The following is a 19574-nucleotide window of genomic DNA, read 5'->3' as shown; positions in this document are numbered from 1 at the left end:
ACTGAAGGACTGTATGCCCTAAAACCGAAAGATTGTATCCCCTGAAACTGAAGGATTGTATCTCTTAAAAGTGAAGGGTTGTATCCCCTAAAACTGAAAAATTGTATCCCCTAAAACTTAAGGACTATAGCCCCTAAAACTGAAAGACCTAAAACTGTATACCCTAAAACTGAAGGATTGTATCCCTTAAAAGTGAAGGGTTGTATCCCCTATAACTGATAGACTATATCCCCTAAAGCTTAAGGACTTTATCTCCTAAAATTGGAGGACTATAACCCCTAAAATTGAAGGATCGTATCCCCCAAAACTGGAGGCAAAATCCTGCTCCCTTAAGTCAGTTGCTTCATGTGGCATTATTTTGTTATAGTGACAATAAAAGCAACCTATGAAAGTTCCAAATAACATTTTAAAAGGCATAATTATAACATTTTAAAATAACTATAATTACAACACACACTTTAGAATTAGCAATATGCAAGAACATTCTAATTTCTAGTATCTTACTTAACTATACAGAAGTCCATTAAAATGTATAGACTTTGGATCTGGTTAAATTCAGTGAGTGGGGTTTTTTGTTTGTTTCTTTTTTCCAAATTCTTTTTTTATAATAGTGCTCCTATAATAGTGTTTATAATATTTTTTAAAATCCAGTTGTTAGTAGGTATGGTATTGCATGTTTTTAGTCTCAGTGAGAGGCTCCTAGGCTAACCCGAGCTACATGATGAATTCTTTGTTTCAAATTAAAAAAAAAAAATCCAAGTCAATCTTTCGGCCCAGATATGTGAACCTGCTATTTCCTACTGTGGCAAGTTTTTAAGGTTGTAGCATTAGGGATGATTATAGACTAGGGAAGGGAAGGGTAAAGCTTACATCATTGCTAAAGATGAATATAAATGCATAGAACTTTGGGATTAAAGGAGGCCTTTTAAGGTAACTTATTCTAACCACAAGACGTTTTAAAGCAACTCGGTAAACCCCAAGATAAGTCTAGTGTGTAGAGGTTATAACCGTGGGTTTCTCTGCATTTTCTTGTGGGGCACTCAGATGTAACTGTGTGTGTCAGTACCCTGTGCCGCCAGAGGCCCCGGGAAATGAACAAATGAATTGCTGCCCTTTGGGACAGTGGCTTTGTACAACCCCCAGCTAGAACACAGCCCAGGGACCACTGGTTCCGACCCTGCCTCTATACTCTTCAAACAAAAAGCAGTGGTTAAGAAGCAGAGAGAACTGAGCTGTGCATTTCCTGACCCGATGGTGTAACCTGCAGACTTCCTGCCACACGACCACAGAGTTGGCCTACGCATTCGCAAGTCATCTAAAGGAAAAACAACCGCGTGGGCGCCCAGAAAAGAAGAAGCCCAGGTCTTTCCTCTCACTATTTTACACCGAAGCAAAGACATCTACTAACTACAGCCCAAAAGACAAGCAGAGAAGGCCTTCAGGTGGAAGAACAAAGCAAAACAGAACAAAACAAACAGCCTACTATTGTAAGCATCAAACACTTAGAAATGAATCGAGCATCACTGTACGATATGGTGGCACATGCACTTGGGGTGGGGGGGGGGACAGGCAGGAGGATCAGAAATTTAAAGGTGTCCTCCGCTCCACAGGCCTTGAGGCAAGCCAGGCTGGGCAACACGAGTCCATGTCTCAAGACAAAAAGAAGATAAAAGAGAAAAATAAATGAATGAATGAATGAATGAATGAATAAATAAATAAATAAATAAATAAATAGTATTTAGATATTTCTTTTTTTTCCTTTAGATAGGGTATCACTTCCACATAGCCAAGGCCAATCTCTAACTCAAGATCTTCCCGCCTAGCTCTCACGAGGTATAGAATTACACGCGTGCGCCACACAGTAGGCTACTTATGCCTCTACTGACTGTACCGCAACATAGACAAAACACAAAATGAAAAATGTCACAGTTTACCTTAGTGCATAGTTCCCATGCCTGCTGCCTAAATTAAATTTATTGTTCTAAATTCCTTTTTAATACAACTCCTGCTTCATCACAACCAAGCACACACTGTTCTACCATCTGGCTAAGAGGGGACGAGGGGAAGAGGCAGGCCGCACCACACTGGACGCACCAGCCAAGTTCCCGGCGCATTGCCTCCTGCTGTAAAGGAGCCCAGACTGACAGGAAGAAGAGCGTGGGGGGGAGGGGGGAGCAAGCTGAAGACTGCTGACTGACTCAGCTGGAAGCTTTTAGTGCCTCAGTGTCTTTATAAATCCTTACAAAAACAGGGACCGGAGTCATAAAAGTCACACTCTGCCAAGTATGACCACAGCGGTCTAACCACGCCTCGTTCATAAAAAAAACCTACTGAGTACTTTAGTCAACACAGGAGTAAAAATGTCATTTTATAAAATATGACCACTGAGGCTCAGCTCTGCCTGGCAGTGGGGAAAGGGACACAGACACCTGGTGTCTGCTCCATCGAGTCTATCAAACACTTCTGGCAATGGCGAGGTTCGCTGCATTTCAGAATATGCATGGACAGACGCATGCATGTGTGTATGCATGTATAGCGGATAGGGTTTTACTACATAGAATATATTGTGTACCTATGGACGAAACCTTACATACATATACATATAGGCTATGTGGTAAAATTTTTCACATGTGGTATCATATTGACCCTCAAAATGCTCTAGATTTTTAGATTTTATATTTTCTGATTAGGGATATTCATACATTCTGTCAGGAAACTTCAACTCAGCTCCTTATCAGTCAAGACAGAAGTGAAATCACAGCACCGGTTACCATAACGGGAATTGTCTACCACGGGCCCACAGTGCTGAGGCTACTAAGACTCCCCATTAACTTACTGCGTTCCACGTCAGCACAGAGGAGTAAGGTAAGAGCCTGTCCACGCCAACCAGATCCGGATACACGCTCCAGTAGGAAGAAGCTGAGTCGGTTTTTAAAAGACACGTAACGTGATTAAGAACAGAGAAATCAACGTTGTAATTTAACCAAATCAAGTAAGCTGATAAGTTTTCATGGCCTCACTCATGCCTCTGGGAGTAACCACCATGATTTTATCTACAACTTAAAACGTTCAGGTTCTCTTTTTTTACAATGAGGATATTTTTAAAAATCCTTTTGATACCGCTTCTACCCAGATGACGCTATCCCGCTTAGAGCCGGCGAACATAAAAGTAGGCTCGGAAAGATGCATTTGACTGAAAATTTTGTTAATAAGGTTAGAGAATCAAAATCTGATCTTATATCTCTCTTATCAGTCTCTGAGAACCACAGTTTCTTGCAAAAACCACAAGAGAATGAAATTTAATTAGCCATTGATGGCAATCAAGTTTGAAAAAAAAAAAAAAAACTGATCCTCCTAAGAAGCCTTAGACAGAGGCATTCAGTATCAGTTTCCTGATCTCCCTCAAACAAAAGGGGCAAACGCAGCTCTAGGTGCAGCCTCAGCAACACTTACCGGTTAGAAATTCCTGGATAAGGTCAAATGAATGGCAGGCAGAGACACGCTCACAAATCCACTGAATAATCTTTAAAACGAAAGACCACAGAGCCCTGTTGACTTTTAAATCTGCACTCAGTCCCACCAAAGCAATATAAAAACGCGTGATAAAAAACACATATATGAATGAACTTTCAAATTCTACACCTATTTTGAAATGACTTGAAAAATATACCAGCTTCCAGCTTAAAAGCCAATGTAGCCCTGGCTGAGCATGTCAGTATTGTAAATACTGCTTTTAACATATCCTTTTAAAAGAGGCCTCTGGGTAGGATGCAGGCGAACTTTCTTCAATCCATTATGTGTTTTGTTTTAAGAATTGATGGTGTTACGCAAAGTGCCCATCAAGAAAGCTCCCGGGCACAGGTGGCAATGCACGGCAAAACCACTGGGTCTAGAGTTCCCTGCAGCTACCACTGTGAGCATTGCCACGCTTGCTTACCCACTGTGTGCCACGCTTACCCATTGTGTGCCACGCTTACCCACTGTGTGCCACGCTTACCCACTGTGAGCATTGCCACGCTTACCCACTGTGTGCCACGCTTACCCACTGTGTGCCACGCTTACCCACTGTGTGCCACGCTTACCCACGAGGAGCACCTCTGTTCATCAGCAACTCTCTCCCAGTTTCTATCCCTACTTCCAGCTTCTGGAGGAAGGGAACTCCCCTCTCCTGCTCGACAGGGAAGGCACACCCAGCCACGGCTCCTTCGCAACAGAACGCTTTATTCTAAATCTACTGTGCCCATTGTTCTTATTTTTACGTAGGTAATTTAATAAAAATTTCTATAGACGAGTAAAACGCAGCTGCAAAAAGAGTGTTGTTGCATCAATTAACGTTGTATGTCGTAGAAAGACTCAAAAGCATGTTTCTCAAACATAAGACGATGAGTTGTAGACTCTAAAACCCTAAAATGACTAGATGCGGAGGAAGCAATGGCTAAAATTAGGTAGACGCACGCCTACCCTTGGGAAAGGCCTCTAAGTCATTGATCATCTTCGAAATAACTTTTTAGGGTTTTTTTGAGGGGATGGCTTGCCTGGGAAAGTGGCTGCCACACAAGCATGGGATCTGGCTTCTAGAACCCACATAAAAACAGGGGTGCAGTGCATGTCTACCCCAGGGCTGGGGCAGGTCCATGAGAATCCAGGAGAGACCCTGTCTCAGGAATGGATGTGGAGAATGGCTGAAGGCACACAGCGTGACTTCTGGCCTTCCACACACATGCACATAGGCGTGCACGTATACATGTGTGCATATACACACAAAACACGTGACGATGTATCCACATACACAAGCCCTTTAAGAAGGATATAGCGTGTTAGGACTGGTTTCTGTGGGAGAAAATGGCTGACGTTTAGTTAGCTGATTCACAAAGAACAGGCCTTGGTCTATACCAAAGGGAAGCAGATGAATGTGTATTCTTATGCTTTTTTTTTTTTTTTTTTTTTTTTTTTTTTTTTTTTGGTTTTTCGAGACAGAGTTTCTCTGTGGCTTTGGAGCCTGTCCTGGAACTAGCTCTTGTAGACCAGGCTGGCCTCGAACTCACAGAGATCCGTGATCCGTCTGCCTCTGCCTCCCGAGTGCTGGGATTAAAGGCGTGCACCACCACCGCCCGGCTTCTTATGCTTTTTTTTTAAGTGTACTTTTTTCAGCAAACCAGTCAGCCTCTGACCATACCCATCACTGATTGACAGCAGGGTTTTTCTGACCTTACAGGATAGCTTCAAAAAGTAAATAAGCAAACAGATGAAGACACTTCAAATGGAGCAGTGTACAAGACAGACTAAGCTGTTTTATTAAAAATTAATAAATATTTGCCACAGAGATTAGACCTTTGGTGTTCTTTTGTTTGCTCTGAGAAGGCCGTGACAGGAATTTATTCTGCAGTCCAAGATAACATCAAACTTATTATGTAGCCCAGGCTGGCCTTGAGCTCACAGCAATAGTCCTGTCTAAGCACTTGGGATTGCAGGTGTGAGGCACTACATCGGCTTGCTTGGCCCTCTTGGTAACGTATTGTACCAAACACAGACACGGATGGAAAAGCAGGTAGCCTGAGAAACTCACTGTTTGCTGTGTGTCTTTGGAGGGAGCTGGGTTTACAGCAAAGAAAAGCCAGCTGAGGGCTGGGTTAGGGGCTCACACCCGACATCCCAGCACTTGGGAGACTGATAAGAACTCCCGCAAATGTGGCGCCAGCTTGAGACACAGAGTGGGTACCAGACTGCCCTGGGCTACAGAGCAAAACCTCACCTCAGAAAAGCAGGTAGAGGAAGAAAGAGAAGAGAGTAAGTTTTGTCCTTTATCTTCAAGATAAATTCACATCTGTGAATTCTGAAACCAGAAATGGCACCAAGCCTTAGCAACACTGACAAACATTCTTTATTTACTCGTTAAGTCAAGAACTTTCACGTTCTCGTTGAAAGGAAACACTTTATGGCGATCCTTTGGTATATCTAAATGCCATGGCCATTATTAGGTGAAACATGAGTAAGGGAACACAGGTACCATAATTCTAGGAGAGTGTGCCAGTAACCAAGACAACCGCTACACGATGAAGGGGCAGGTATCAAATGCAACACGAATACACTGGATACAGCGACAATTCACAATTCCAGAGCAGGTAGAGCAGGACGGCACAAGGTCTCGTCACATTACCTTAAAGAGCACACCACGGAAAACATGCAAATTGCTTCTTTAGGGAATTTCCCATTAAGTCCGAGTTGATGTAAGTTAATGGAAGTCATAGACCGTGAAATGACGGATGAACAATTGCACTCAGCAACCTGAGAGATGCACCTTCCCAGCCCGATAGATGCACCTTCCCAGCCCGATAGATGCACCTTCCCAGCCCGATTGATGCACCTTCCCAGCCCGAGGTCTGGCAGAGACCACCAGAAACGCAGCACCAAGGAGGAACACGTCCAAGGAAAGACAGTGCTACTGAGAAAAATAACTGCTGACTATCTTGAAGCAGCAAGTAAGTGTACATTTAGTGTTGTCCGCCGCCAGTGTGTGAGCCCGTGCTAGCGTCTCACCTGGTCGTCCTGGAAACCTGGGTCTTGCGCACAGGAGAGCAGACAGTGCAATGCGGCCATCTTCTCACAGTCTAGGTGGGCGGAGTTCCATAGGAACCACATCAAGAACGACTGGTCCAGGGCTGCTCTGTAGACCTTCCCGGAGGAGCAGTCCAGAACCAGGGACCCCGGCAGAAACCGCAAGGGGCCAGGAGGTAGCACGGCAGCCATTTCGCTGTTTCCTAGCAACATAGACAACCAAAGTAGGTCATCGGATAAGAGACCCTCTCTGACCCAGACTTCTGCTGAAGTCGGAACAAGCCTGAGGAGACTGCGAGGGACACCATACCTGTCAGAAACAGACTGTGGCAGGTGAAGTCTGGGTGCTGAACGTTAAGTAAGTGGAGGAAATGACCAGGGAAGTAAACAGCCACGAGGCAGCCTACAGGAAAGAGAGACCGGAGTCAACCACCTGTGAAAGTCTATCTAGGTGCAGATAAACCCGGGACAACGCTTTACTCTGAACACAGCAAAACGGGACTAATTGTTTATTTATTATTATTTATTTATTTATTACCAGTAGCAAATGATGAGATTGACGCAAGTATCATCGCCCGCGTAGGCAGATCTGACTGACTGTGCGTGTCTCTTTGTACGCTAACTCTTGGTTGTATTGTTCATGCCTATAGTTTTGTTTCAGAGTCAGCCATAGCTTTCTGTGAATCTAAGTGAACTGGGAAGAAATTAGAGTAAAAATATCAAGCAACAGGACTGACTCTTTAACATGGTGTGCTGGGAACAGCGTGTGATGGGATTGTCTTCATCGTCTGACGCTTGAAGAAGCTGTGAAATGTACTGTCTCGCTCACCGTCATCGTTTTGTTTAGGAAATTTAAAGATGGGTATTTATCAGGAGCGTATCTCTGGGGTCCTTGGCACTCTGTGGAGTAGCCATTGGTTTTCCTGTGTACCCAGCTCCTAGAGTTGGCCCCTTGCCAGTCCCTATACCACAGATCTTTGTACAATCAGAACATGTGGATCTAAACTGACACACAGTATAAAAACAGGCTCCTAGGGTCTCAGAAACACAGAGCAGTGAATTTCATAAAAGAAACTTCGTTTTCTGTCAGCTAGCTGGTCTCCCTCCTCTATGGGGTACGTGCTAATCTCTTCTGTAGAAGTACCCATCGGAAGGGAAGGGTGGAGGGATATAAAACTCCAACCAATTGAAGTATCCTTTCAGAAGACAGGAACAAAGTAACAGTAAAGAATTGCAAAACACTTAACATTGTGGCAATCCTACTGTAGCAAATAAGAGAAACTGTCTAGAGGGACCTGTAGAAAAGGGATCCAGCCATTGACTGTTTAGCCCATGTGTCATGGTGGTGCTATGTCCCAGGCAAGAGGACATTTGAAAATACAATAAGGTGTAGTAGGATCACACAATCATTGGATTAAGGTGTGAGATTCCTACTAACGTTTGTTCAGCAGGCTCTAGGTGTTTTCCATCCCTCAGTGTGCAGGACAATCTGTCATAAAATGTTAGTGCTTCACCCAAAATGTCAGGAGTTACCTGATGGGGCCAAATGATGGCTCTTGCTTGTGCACTGATCTGTAGAGCCAGTAACTGTGTCCATTCATAACATTTTTACCATAGTTATTGATTTGTTTGGCAGTTGCATATTGAGAACAACTTGCAGGAGTCTTCCATCCTGGGATTGAACTTGGGTCAAGATCAAGAGCCCTTGTGCATCAGGCTATCCTACCTGCCATAGATCAACTTTCTGATGAACGGCAGCTGGTGCACACGTGATTGGGACCCTGAGATGAGGAAATAATTCTGGATTACCCCAGCAACTCGGTGTGATCAAAATGTTGTTCAGAGGAGGGAGAGAGGAGTTTGCCTGCCGAACGTGACCGCACAGCTACAAAACAATGGGGGAGAAACTAGATGCCAGACGAGGAGGAAGTGATCGTCTCCTCGGACTGTGCGGAAGGAGCCAGTCCTGCCCATTACCTGACTTTCGTTTCTCAGCGCACCTTTCCGATTTCTGAACTCCAGCCTGGGAACAGGATGCTTATGCTGCTTAAGTCCTCGGTGATGATAGACTATTTCCTGGGAGTTTAAGCTAAAATATTCTTTCCCCCCAAGTTGCTTTAGGTCATGTTTACCACAGCAAGAGAAAAGCAAACCAGGAAACCCACCAAGGTTGAGAAAAGTAATGCCCTCTGTCGCATGTGAGCCAGCACTCCCAGAAGCAGCAGTGAAGGTCTTTCTGTATCCTGCAGATGAAGAGCGTGAAGCCAGAGAGTTAAACAAGGCTAGTATTGACCTCACACTGTGTAACAGTATCAACCTTTAGTAACCAGACAGGGCAAGCGCCTGCTGGCTTCTAGAAGTCATGGTACCCCCACTCTCCAAACGCCACTAATGTGAACCATGTGAGGGCAGTCTCAGTAGAGCAGATGTCCCAGCCCAGGCAGAAACCCAGGCTTGTGTAGAGAGGGGAGGGTCCATGGGGGTCTTCTCAGTGATCTAAGATGGACGTTGTTTTGGCTCGTGCCTACACGCTACGGTTTTTACCAACCTTCTAAGGGTTCTGCAGGTCACAGACCCATGTCTAGCTAAAAGGGGATTAAGCTGCCTATAAAACTATTGATCTTCACTCTGCTCTTCTGACTCGGGGTTTGTGCCGGCTGGGATCATTATATCAGTTATTAGAAACACACACACAAAAATGTCTTGCACAAGCTTCCGCTGCTTAAGAATATGTTTACACTGAGTACTGAAGCTACCTTAGCAGTCCATTAAAAAAAAAAAAAAAAAACCATAAACATCTCTGCCTTGATTCCTAACACCCTGTAACATCAGGCACTACTGCAAGATTCTAAACTTCTTTGTGGCTTGGCATTAAAGACATTGAGGTCTGGAACAGAAATTCCATCTTTAAAAAAAAATTCAGCCACACTCACAATAAATACTCTACAAATATGTAAAAATAATTGTGGTGAGGGGGAAGCAGGGTCTCTCTCTGTAGTCCTGGCTGGCTTGGAACTTGCTGTAGAGGCTAAACTGACCTCAAACTCAGAGAGCCTCTGCTTCTGTCTCCTGAGCGCTAAGTTAAAGGTGCATGCCACTGTCTGGCACAACTGTAGATTTTTAAGGAATTAAACAAAGGAGCAAAAATCCTCCTTAGCATGGTTCAAACTGAAACTATTGCAGAGCATGCTGTGAGCTCAGAGGCGGACACCTCATCCTGCTCCCCAGAATGGCGCATGTCGGCATCACAGGCCACAGACATGTGAAATGAAATTAATATCTGAGTTTGGTGGCATAGCATATTCTGGCATGTCAGCCTGTTTGCAATTGAGATCAAAGAAGATTTTTACTAAATTCCTATGTAACTATGTGAACTAAAGGTATAGATTAATAACTAAATGGCAAACCAATACACTCTGGCAAATGCATCCAATAGAAATGGTCTAAAGTTTAGAACAAGCCACAGGCTGGTATAAAAATAGGTAGTACAAAAGTCACCTATCTACTAGTTATCATTAATAAAATTTTTCATAAAGCATATCCATACAGTTAATCGTAAAATATACCGATAAAACTGTCTGCTAAGTGTTAAGATGTTTGCCATTTATCTAATTTGTTATGGTTTGGAAAAAGTAAAAGGTAAAAGTCAAAGAGAGCAAACAAAAAAGTACCTTTATGAAGATAAAACACCGAATATGTGACTTCTTCCCAAGAGTCAAACTTTGGGCTGTAACACACACACAAACCCCCTAGGAAAAAGAAAGCATTTAACAGCATTTAAACCATTAGCATAATAAACTATGAGTTTATTCACCTGCTTCTGTTTCTTCAATGTCCCTTCCCATCTTACTTCATCGATCATCCCAAACTCACAAAGCCGTATTAAAAGTTGCTACGGCATCGGAAATCAGCATTTGTCATGCAGCTGTAGGCTGTGCACTGGGCAGGCTAGGGAAGGTGGGAAGTGAACAGACACCCACCCATTCCTCTACACAGGGAGCTGCAGGAGTCTGGAAGGGGCCCCGCCTTCCTGAAACTCTGATGAATGTGCGCACACTGTCCTTCTACCTGGCTGGCCCCTCCTCCACCTCTCACAACTCCGGACTCCAGCTATCCAAACTGTGTTTTTTAATAGAAGACATCCCGTATTTGTAAGCAAGATTGAAATGCAAACTATGGACCTTTCCCATGAGAAATGAGAGTAAATAGAATATTTGAGACCATACTCATGGAGGCTGGGTGCCTGGAGGCTTTGGCCCACATCAAGGGTGAACACGTAGCATGGCATTTCCACTGTCACTAGACTCCCCATCTCTCTCAGTCTGTAAAACTCTATATTATTTCTAGTAACTGTTGCTGATGTCAATTGCCTACAAATGAAGACACGATGCTCAATCCCTCATTAAAAATTCCCAAACCACAAGTGTTTCATGTTTTAGAGTCTTTCAGATTCTAAAATAAACTCTCCTGGCCAAGCATCCCGAATCCAGTTTTTGCTTTGTTTTAACAGAGTTTTGCCGTACAGCCCGGTGGGTCCAGAATTCATTCTGACATCAGGCCAGCTTTGCCTGGGTCCTTGTCCCTCTGTCTCCAAAGCTCTTGGTTTATAGAGCACGCTGCCTTTGGCAAGTTAATTCTCTAAGCCTCAGTTTCTTCATCTGTACATTTAAAAAAATATAGAAATTATTTCTTAAGGCTCATATGTGAGAATCAAATAATCTATACAAATCTCTGACAAAAAAAAACCCTATATCTGACTCTGTTATTATTATTATTATTCCAGAACAGTTTGGCTGCTATTTATAAGTTGGAGGAAGTCACAGTTTGAAAAAGCAAAATACACTCTTAATGTAATATCTAGAGGCTTTTAGTAAATACTCATCAACGATGAAGATAACATCTCCACATTGGCTCACCTCTGGGAATCATTTAGACAATGAAAACTATTACAGACAAGTTTCCAAGGAAATTATCTCACTGAAACAGTGATTAAGGGGCTCTATGGAATGCTCCTACGCTGGCCTAATTCTGAGAACTTGCCATCGGAAGAGCAAGCAGGAGGTTCAGCACCCCTACTCGCTACCTCCCAGGAAGTGGTGCACAGAAGGCAGGCAGCTAATTTACTTCTTCATGACGGTCTAAGCATACTGCCTAGTCAGTGCTGACCACCAGATGCAGAAGTGATTTTTTTTTCTTTTCAGTGATTTTTTTTTTTTTGCCTCCTTCTGTAATAGAAACACTAGAAGTGTTTGCACGAACTCGTAAGTTGGCTCACAAGTGGCCTTACACTAGCTAGAGGACTTTGCCCTCCATTAAATCTCAGGAGTACACCCATCACTCCGATTTTAGCCTTCCGTGCCTTAGAAGGTACTCAGCTCACTTCCTGGGGCAGGAAATGCAGGTCAAAGAAGCTTTCAAGAGTGTAAAACCAGTGCTGGGGAGACACAGAAGCTTCGAGGCCCTAGGAGTGATGGATGCGCTCAAGCATCATCAAGTCACCATCGTCACGGAAAGGAGAAGTAAACTGGGCATGCGCAAGGCCCTGAATCCGTCCCGCGTCCCTTTCTCAACGCATGTTTCCAGGTTTCAAGGCCCAGCCAGACCCACACTACCCGGAGGAGCTACACTCGGATTAGGCAACTTTACACCTTTCTCTAATATTACTTTACTGGAAAAGACCTCAGTGGAAGAGAGGCCATGATGGGAGCCTAGAAAGGGAAGTTGGGTCCAGAAAGCTCCCCAAACAGAAAAACCACGGCTCCATTCTGTCTAAACAGCGAACAGCGGAATGGCCCGGCCGTACAAAATTACCCGCAAGCCCAGATCACAGAACGCCTCCCGTTTGCAAGCTGCTAATTCCATGGCAAGAAATTGCATGCGAAGTGGCTCGCACCAAAACGGAGAGCCTGAAGCTCAGCACGCACACAGTTCCTCCCCTATGCCCATTTTACTGCTCTTTCTGCAGTGTGTTAAATGAACCATCTGATACTGACTCTGGCCTAAAGGCTGGATTCTCTCACCAACTTGCCTAGCCACCGCACACTCTTGTTTATTTTAACCACAGAGGTAAAACATCTTTTTAAAACCTAATTGAAAAAAATATTTTCTAAGGCGACTTAGAACGCAAAAACAACAACAAAAATCGCTCCGGCAACTTGTTTTATCGCACTTAAAACGGACTCTTTTTTCTACGGCAAAGCGGACTGTGAAGAACACGGCCCATTTTCTACCCCCTTGGGCATCGCCAAGGAAGGGAGACAGCTCTGCTTCTCGTGCCAGATGAACTCAGGATGTTATTAAACAAGTTGTGGTAGCCCTTTTATAAGTTATAGTCGCTGCCGTTCATATCAAGTTCCTCTGAATAAAACGGAAAGGGAAATTCCACGGAGAAGTCAATCCCCAGGTGGTGAGCGGCAGGGAAGGAACTAGTCCATCCCACTTAAACAACTGGACTTTTTAAAAAAAAAAAAAAAAAACAATCCTGGGGCTGGAGAGCTGGCTCAGCCATTAAGAGCACTGACTGCTCTTCCAGAGGACCAGGGTTCAATTCTCAGCACCCACATGGCAGCTCACCACTGTCTGTAACTCCAGTCCCAGAGGATTCTAGACACATGGCAAAACATCAGTCTACATAAAAACCCCCAAGTCCCATGTCTACTTCCTCCTGCTGCCTCTCTCTTGAGCATCTACGACTTTATCTACCTCCTTGTGCTGCTCACACACTGAAAATTATATGATTAAACAAGACATATAGGTCTTCATTATATTTTTATTATTTTATATGCTATATATACATATAGTATGAAAATAATTGTGATAAGACAGAGTCTTCTATGACTTTTTATAAATCTTAGAATAAAATCTAAAAGCTTTTATGGTCTGCAAGGCCCTACCTGCTTCATCTAGCCCTGCCGACATTGCCACCTGTCTCTGGCAGCCCCTCTCCTCCCCAGCCGTCCTTGCCGTCCATCACTCACAGTGGGAAACGTTCACAGTTTCTAGTTGAACTAGACAGGCTTTGACTTCACCGGGACTGGCTGATGGAGGACCCGTGTGGCTCAGGAAGACCAGGACCCATAGGATAACAATGGGACTATTGTGCGGGAATGGGGGAGGTAAGGGAGTACTTTTCAGGACTAAAGGAGAACGGGAACGGAACGACCAGGAAAGAGGGAGAAACAGAGATGGACCTATTAAGCCAGAACATATTGAAAACTCTACTATCTCCTATTAAAACTTCACCGTAAGGGCTGGAGAAATGGCTCAGAGGATAAGAGTTCAATTCCCAGCAACCACATGGTGGCTCACAACCATCTGTAATGAGGTCTGATGCCTTCTTCTGGCATGCAGGCAGAACACTGTATACACAATAAATAAATAAAATTTAAGAAAAATATTATAAAAAAATTCACCGTAAGTTCTCCCAGCTTCCCGTAATTCTCATTCATGACATTCATCATGGTTCTATTTGAATATTATGTGTGCACTTATGAAATGTCTAAAACCTACACCAAGAGAAACCTCTACTAAAGGTCAGGCCATGTTTGCGCTGCACTGTGTTGCCTAAACTTAGCATAGGAGGCTGGAGATATAATTCAGCAGTTACGGGTGCTCTCTCAAAGGAGCAAAGTTTAGTTCCCAGCATCCTCAGTGGCTGCTTCACGGCCTCCTGTAACTCTAGTAACTCTCGTTCCAGGGGATCCTCTTCTGGCCTCCACAGGCACCTGCACCCATGTGCACATAACCACACACACACAGATACACACACACACACACACACACACACACACACACAGATACACAGAGAGAGAAAGAGAGAGAGAAAGAAACATATCCTCAATTAAAAATAAAATAAAATATTTTGAAAACCTTAGCATACGGTTAGATTAATGTGTGCATAGCACCTGTTTTTAATTTAAATAATTATATATATTTACAAGGAGTATGTGATTTCAATTCAAATGTTGCTCAAGAAGTAACTGTCTGCTCAGACTGGTATATTAAAAGTGGTTACTATGCTTTGTTTTCGGGGTTGCTTTAGATGTTCATTGAACTTGATATGCTTTCTCACGAGACTGACTACATATAATCATATTTCTCTTCTTTCATGTTTAGATTTCCTTTTCCCCCATCCATGTTCTCTGCATAAACACATACGGCCAAGCTCTGATGTTCAGAACAGCAGACTGTCACATACATTTATGTGCAGGAACATGGGATAGCAGCCCATCACATAGTGTTTATATGCGGGTACACGGGCTTAGATCTCACATGCATTCATGTCCAGGTACACGGGTTTAGGTACCACATGCATTCATGTCCAGGTACACAGGCTTAGATGCCATATGCATTCATGTCCAGGTACATGGGCTTAACCCCTAAACACAGACCATGGGATATCTCTATGGGTAAAGTACTGACCATCAAGCCATGAACCTAATCTTAGAGGTCACATGCTGAAGGAATCCCTTCCACAATCTGTCCTCTGGCTTCCACATGCATACATGCAATGGCGCACATGTGCCCATGTGCCCACAAACAAACAACACATGCAAAACAGTGTAAAAAATAAATAAAACCTGACACATCAGTAAGGCTGACTCAGAGAGCATTTCCTGTGGGAAAGCACGCATTGGATAAATATGAATCCACCTTCTCTACTAAAATCACACCAGTAAAATCTACTGGATCAATAACTCTGTTAGTGGGGGCTTTTCTCCTGAATACAAACATGTATGGAATCATAGTGGAAGGACAGAGGAGTCATTAGGTGTGAGCCCTGAGTTCCCTGCTCAGTGACAAAGGGGTAAAATTATAGTGGAGAAGGTAATTATGAATGTACATATAATATCCATTTCATTGCTCAATAATGTGGCTGACATATTTCATTTTGGGGCTTCACATGCTAGAACAATAAATAACTGCAATTTGTATAGAATTCAAGTTAGTCAAAAATGGTAAGGATAATCCTGATTCTACCTGTGTGGCTGGTAAAAATGCAGAGAGAAGGCTGGTTGCGTGACTTCTCTTGGTCTTGGTGATAGTCACATCCAAAGCTGACAAATCTAAGGTTATAAAGGAACAGAAGTTATTGAATGCATTTAAAGAGGTGTTCTCCTCACACACGCTATAACCACTACAGCACACTCAGACACAGAGAAAAAATGTTTTCGGTATATTTCGGCAGACAATTTTTGTTTAAAAATGTGCAACAGTGATGAATATACTTGTGGTGCATGGAGATATGGGCCTGGCGACAGACAGAAAGTTTTGCTTCTTACAAGAAATGTCATCATAAATAGGCACAATTAAACATCTATGTATGCTTCACCAAAGCCGACGAGACGCTGAGCTGCTGAGGACTGCATTACTCTAACTTTGGAAGGCTTCCTTTTCTTCTGACCTTTGATGTACTCTATTTTGTTTTATTTTTTTCAGATGCTTTAGAGCTTTTTACTACACATAAAATACTCTCCAAAAAGAAAAAAAAAATCTTGCCTTTTGTGTAAAGAGGAAAACAGAAAAAAAAAAAAAAACAAAAAAAAAACAAAGCAAGAAACCGGGCTGAGTTACAAGTGGGTTTTACTTGGGATCTTGCTGGCAGAAAAAAAAAAAAAAAAAAGCATTTGATGTGTGATCTAAATGCATTGGGGCTGACTCGGAGAACCTTCTGCTTACTCACAGGGAGACAAGCACTTTCATACCTGTAAGTAAAAGCAGGCACCCTACGGAAATACATGGCAAGAAAATCGTCACAGTTGGCTTTATACATGTAATCCTGGGTCCACTGATAAATCAACCTATATTCTGTAAAGAATGGGAACACTAATAATAGATCCACAAGGGGCTAGGCAGACTAGTGGTCAGATATTAAGAGCACTGGCTACTCTCTTCAACAAGACCTAGGTTTGATGCCCAGCACCCACATGGCAGCTCACAACCTTCTGTAACTCCAGGTCCAGGGGATCTGATGCCCTCTTCTGACCTCTGCAAACATTGTACACACGATGTGCACAGACATATAAACAGGCTAAACATCCACACATGTAAAATAAAAATAAAACAAATGCTAAAATAGATGCACAAAATATCAGACATTCCAGTATCTACCTATCACAACTAGGAAAAGATGTCATAATTTTGTTACCTATAAATGTCTATGAAATTTAATATCCTGTGGATAACTTACTTAAATCTTAAGCTGCTCAATGATATGTCCAAGGGCATTTCAAACTGTCAAAAAAATGAGGATATCAGCATTAAAAATGACATTACAGGATTTCCCCAGAGAAGAGTGTATCCATTGACTGTCCAGTGACAAATGGCCAATCCTGAAATCAGGCAAATAGAATTCACATAGCCATACATACATAAACAAATGTGTACACATAGCCATACATATGTATACAAATGTGTACACATAATCATACATGCATATACAAATGTGTACACAGTCATATATACATAAACAAATGTGTACACATAGCCATACATACATAAACAAATGTGTACACATAGCCATACATACATAAACAAATGTGTACACATAGCCATACATACATATACAAATGTGTATACATAGTCATACATACATATACAAATGTATACACATAGCCATACATGCATATACAAATGTGTACACATAGTCACGCATGCAAAAACAAATGTGTACACACAGCCATGCATGCATATACAAGTGTGTACACATAGCCATACATGCATATACAAATGTGTACTCATAGCCATGCATGCATATACAAATGTGTACACATAGCCATACATGCATATACAAATGTGTACACATAGTCATAAGCATATACAAATGTGTACTCATAGCCATGCATGCATATACAAATATGTACACATAGCCATATATGCATATAATAAGTAACATTACACAGACATGTATATGCATATACATATGTGCATAAATAAGAATTAATGAAAGAAGAATCCATGAATTTGGAGGAGAATGGGGAGGGGTATCAGTAGGGCTTGGAGGGAGGAAAGGGAAGGGAGAAACTTTGTAACTATATTATAACCTCAAAAAATTTGAGTAAAAAAAATGACATTACATGATAACAGTTGTGAAACACAAAGCCAGCTGCCAGTGCTTGGCTGGTCTGGTGATAAAAGGACCACTTGGGCATTATCTCCAAGGGTGAGCCCAAAACCCACAGGGCAGGGAGTCTACTGAGGATGCTCTGGAGTTTACAGACACATTTAGTGCATGCTTCCTGCCTGCACGGCCAACTGTGCCTTAAATGAATATCATGGACAGATTGTGCAGTAGGACAATTAAGAGCCACAACCATTCACAGGACAGACAGTCATGGAAGGAAGGAAGCCTGGGGTGTCTTTTGGAGTGGGTGAACTAAAAATGGGGCAGGAAAGATAAGAAAGTCTTGTAATAGTGTGAAACCAATATGTGCATGATAGCAATATTGGTCCTCAGAAAGGAAATACTCTCCATCCCAGATGAGGCCGTGTAGAGTGCCTTACCATAGACAGACAAGGCTGATGCTAGAGCTTACTAAACTGTACACTCTGACCGACCCCCTTCCTCATCCTCAAGCCCATTCTATTCATGATTCCTTTTGAGTCAAACAACTTGCAACCACTTAGTGGGGTCTACTCTGGTTCATCTATCACCTTCCTCTAAGCCCCTCTTAGTGTGGGTGCTTTAAAAGCTCCCCACCCTGTGTGTGTTGTCCTCTGCTCCTGCATCAACTGTGCATCTGTCAGAGAGATGCAGCCTCAAGACAGCAGAAACCAAGTAATTGGATCATGCAAGTGACTGGCACAATATCAAAATGTCAAAAATTTTGTTTATGATTTCAACTCTAGTAAGATTTCTTGAGACAGATCATTCTATCTACTTACCATTAAATTAAAGCTTTCATCTTCCCAAAACTGGATGCATTTCAAGACACTCTTTGATTTCTAGAAATGAAAATGCTTGACATATTATCTCCAAAAGTAAAAAAGCTAAAGAGAAAAAGTAGTCAAGAAGCCATGAAAACAAAATGTGTGTATTGTCTTTAATAAACCTTCATTGGCAGTTCCAATTAATAACAGCGTGGTTATTAAAAAACTATAGCAGGAGCCGGGCGGTGGTGGCACACGCCTTTAATCCCAGCACTCGGGAGGCAGAGGCAGGCGGATCTCTGTGAGTTCGAGACCAGCCTGGTCTACAAGAGCTAGTTCCAGGACAGGCTCCAAAGCTACAGAGAAACCCTGTCTCGAAAAACCAAAAAAAAAAAAAAAAACTATAGCAGGGGCTAGAGAGATGCCTCAGGGGGTAAGAGCACTGGCTGCTCTTCTAGAGGACCCGGGTTAGATTCCTGGCACTCACATGGCAGCTCACAACCACCAGTATCAGTCCCAGGGGATCCAACATCCTCTTCTAGCCTCTGCAAACACTACACATACATGGTGCATAGATGTACATGCAGGTGAAATACCCATATGCATGAAATAAAAATAAATAAATCTCAAACATTCTTAAGGCACACATTGTTAAAGCAATGATGTCAAAATTATACTGTTTCTATAGAAACAGGTACCAATGGGTTAACTCTTACCTCCAGTTCAATGTAGTATAATCTCTGCTCTGACATATCCCATTGAGCCCAAACAAAATCTTCAGCTATTCTGTCTCTTGGGAGGTGATTAGAATTTCTAATTACCTAGAGAAAAAATGATTTTATAAGTATTTTTAAAATGACAACCTAAGTCATTATTTATGCCTATGATACATGTAAATACCCCTACTTTAGTGTTAGCACCTGCCCACCCCTGCAACATACATGGTTTTCCTATAGAATATTTAAAGCATCATTGCCTCTTCCCAGTACACTGTGCTCTGTTCTTAGCGTAACAGGCAGGTTGGCAGAGGCCACACCTTCCACAAACATCTGCACTAACAGAACATGTATAACGTCCTGTTGTAATCACACTCCTTTGGTCAGGTCTCCAGAGACAAAAGCCTTCACCTCTGAAGACAAAAGTTCCTGATG

The 19574-nt window shown here is 42.7% G+C and overlaps 1 protein-coding gene across 1 annotated transcript in view; it reads right to left on the bottom strand.

Annotated features, from left to right (window-relative positions):
* The window catches only part of LOC119803878 (gamma-secretase activating protein), an 82948-nt gene that overhangs the window by 29615 nt on the left and 33759 nt on the right, over nucleotides 1-19574 (bottom strand). The window contains exons 9-18 of the mRNA XM_038315329.2: nucleotides 19140-19244; nucleotides 18439-18498; nucleotides 16745-16788; nucleotides 15535-15620; nucleotides 10227-10304; nucleotides 8721-8798; nucleotides 6866-6958; nucleotides 6538-6758; nucleotides 3454-3523; nucleotides 2837-2919 (exon numbers count right to left, since the gene is read on the bottom strand). Coding sequence (XP_038171257.1) covers nucleotides 2837-2919; nucleotides 3454-3523; nucleotides 6538-6758; nucleotides 6866-6958; nucleotides 8721-8798; nucleotides 10227-10304; nucleotides 15535-15620; nucleotides 16745-16788; nucleotides 18439-18498; nucleotides 19140-19244 — 918 coding nt within the window. The remainder of the gene's footprint in view (nucleotides 1-2836; nucleotides 2920-3453; nucleotides 3524-6537; nucleotides 6759-6865; nucleotides 6959-8720; nucleotides 8799-10226; nucleotides 10305-15534; nucleotides 15621-16744; nucleotides 16789-18438; nucleotides 18499-19139; nucleotides 19245-19574) is intronic.

Source organism: Arvicola amphibius, chromosome 18 (genome assembly GCF_903992535.2).
Source record: "Arvicola amphibius chromosome 18, mArvAmp1.2, whole genome shotgun sequence".
Classification (NCBI taxonomy): Eukaryota; Metazoa; Chordata; class Mammalia; order Rodentia; family Cricetidae; genus Arvicola; species Arvicola amphibius.
The sequence above is the reverse complement of the archived record's forward strand: the minus strand, read 5'-3'. Positions and strand labels throughout refer to the sequence as shown.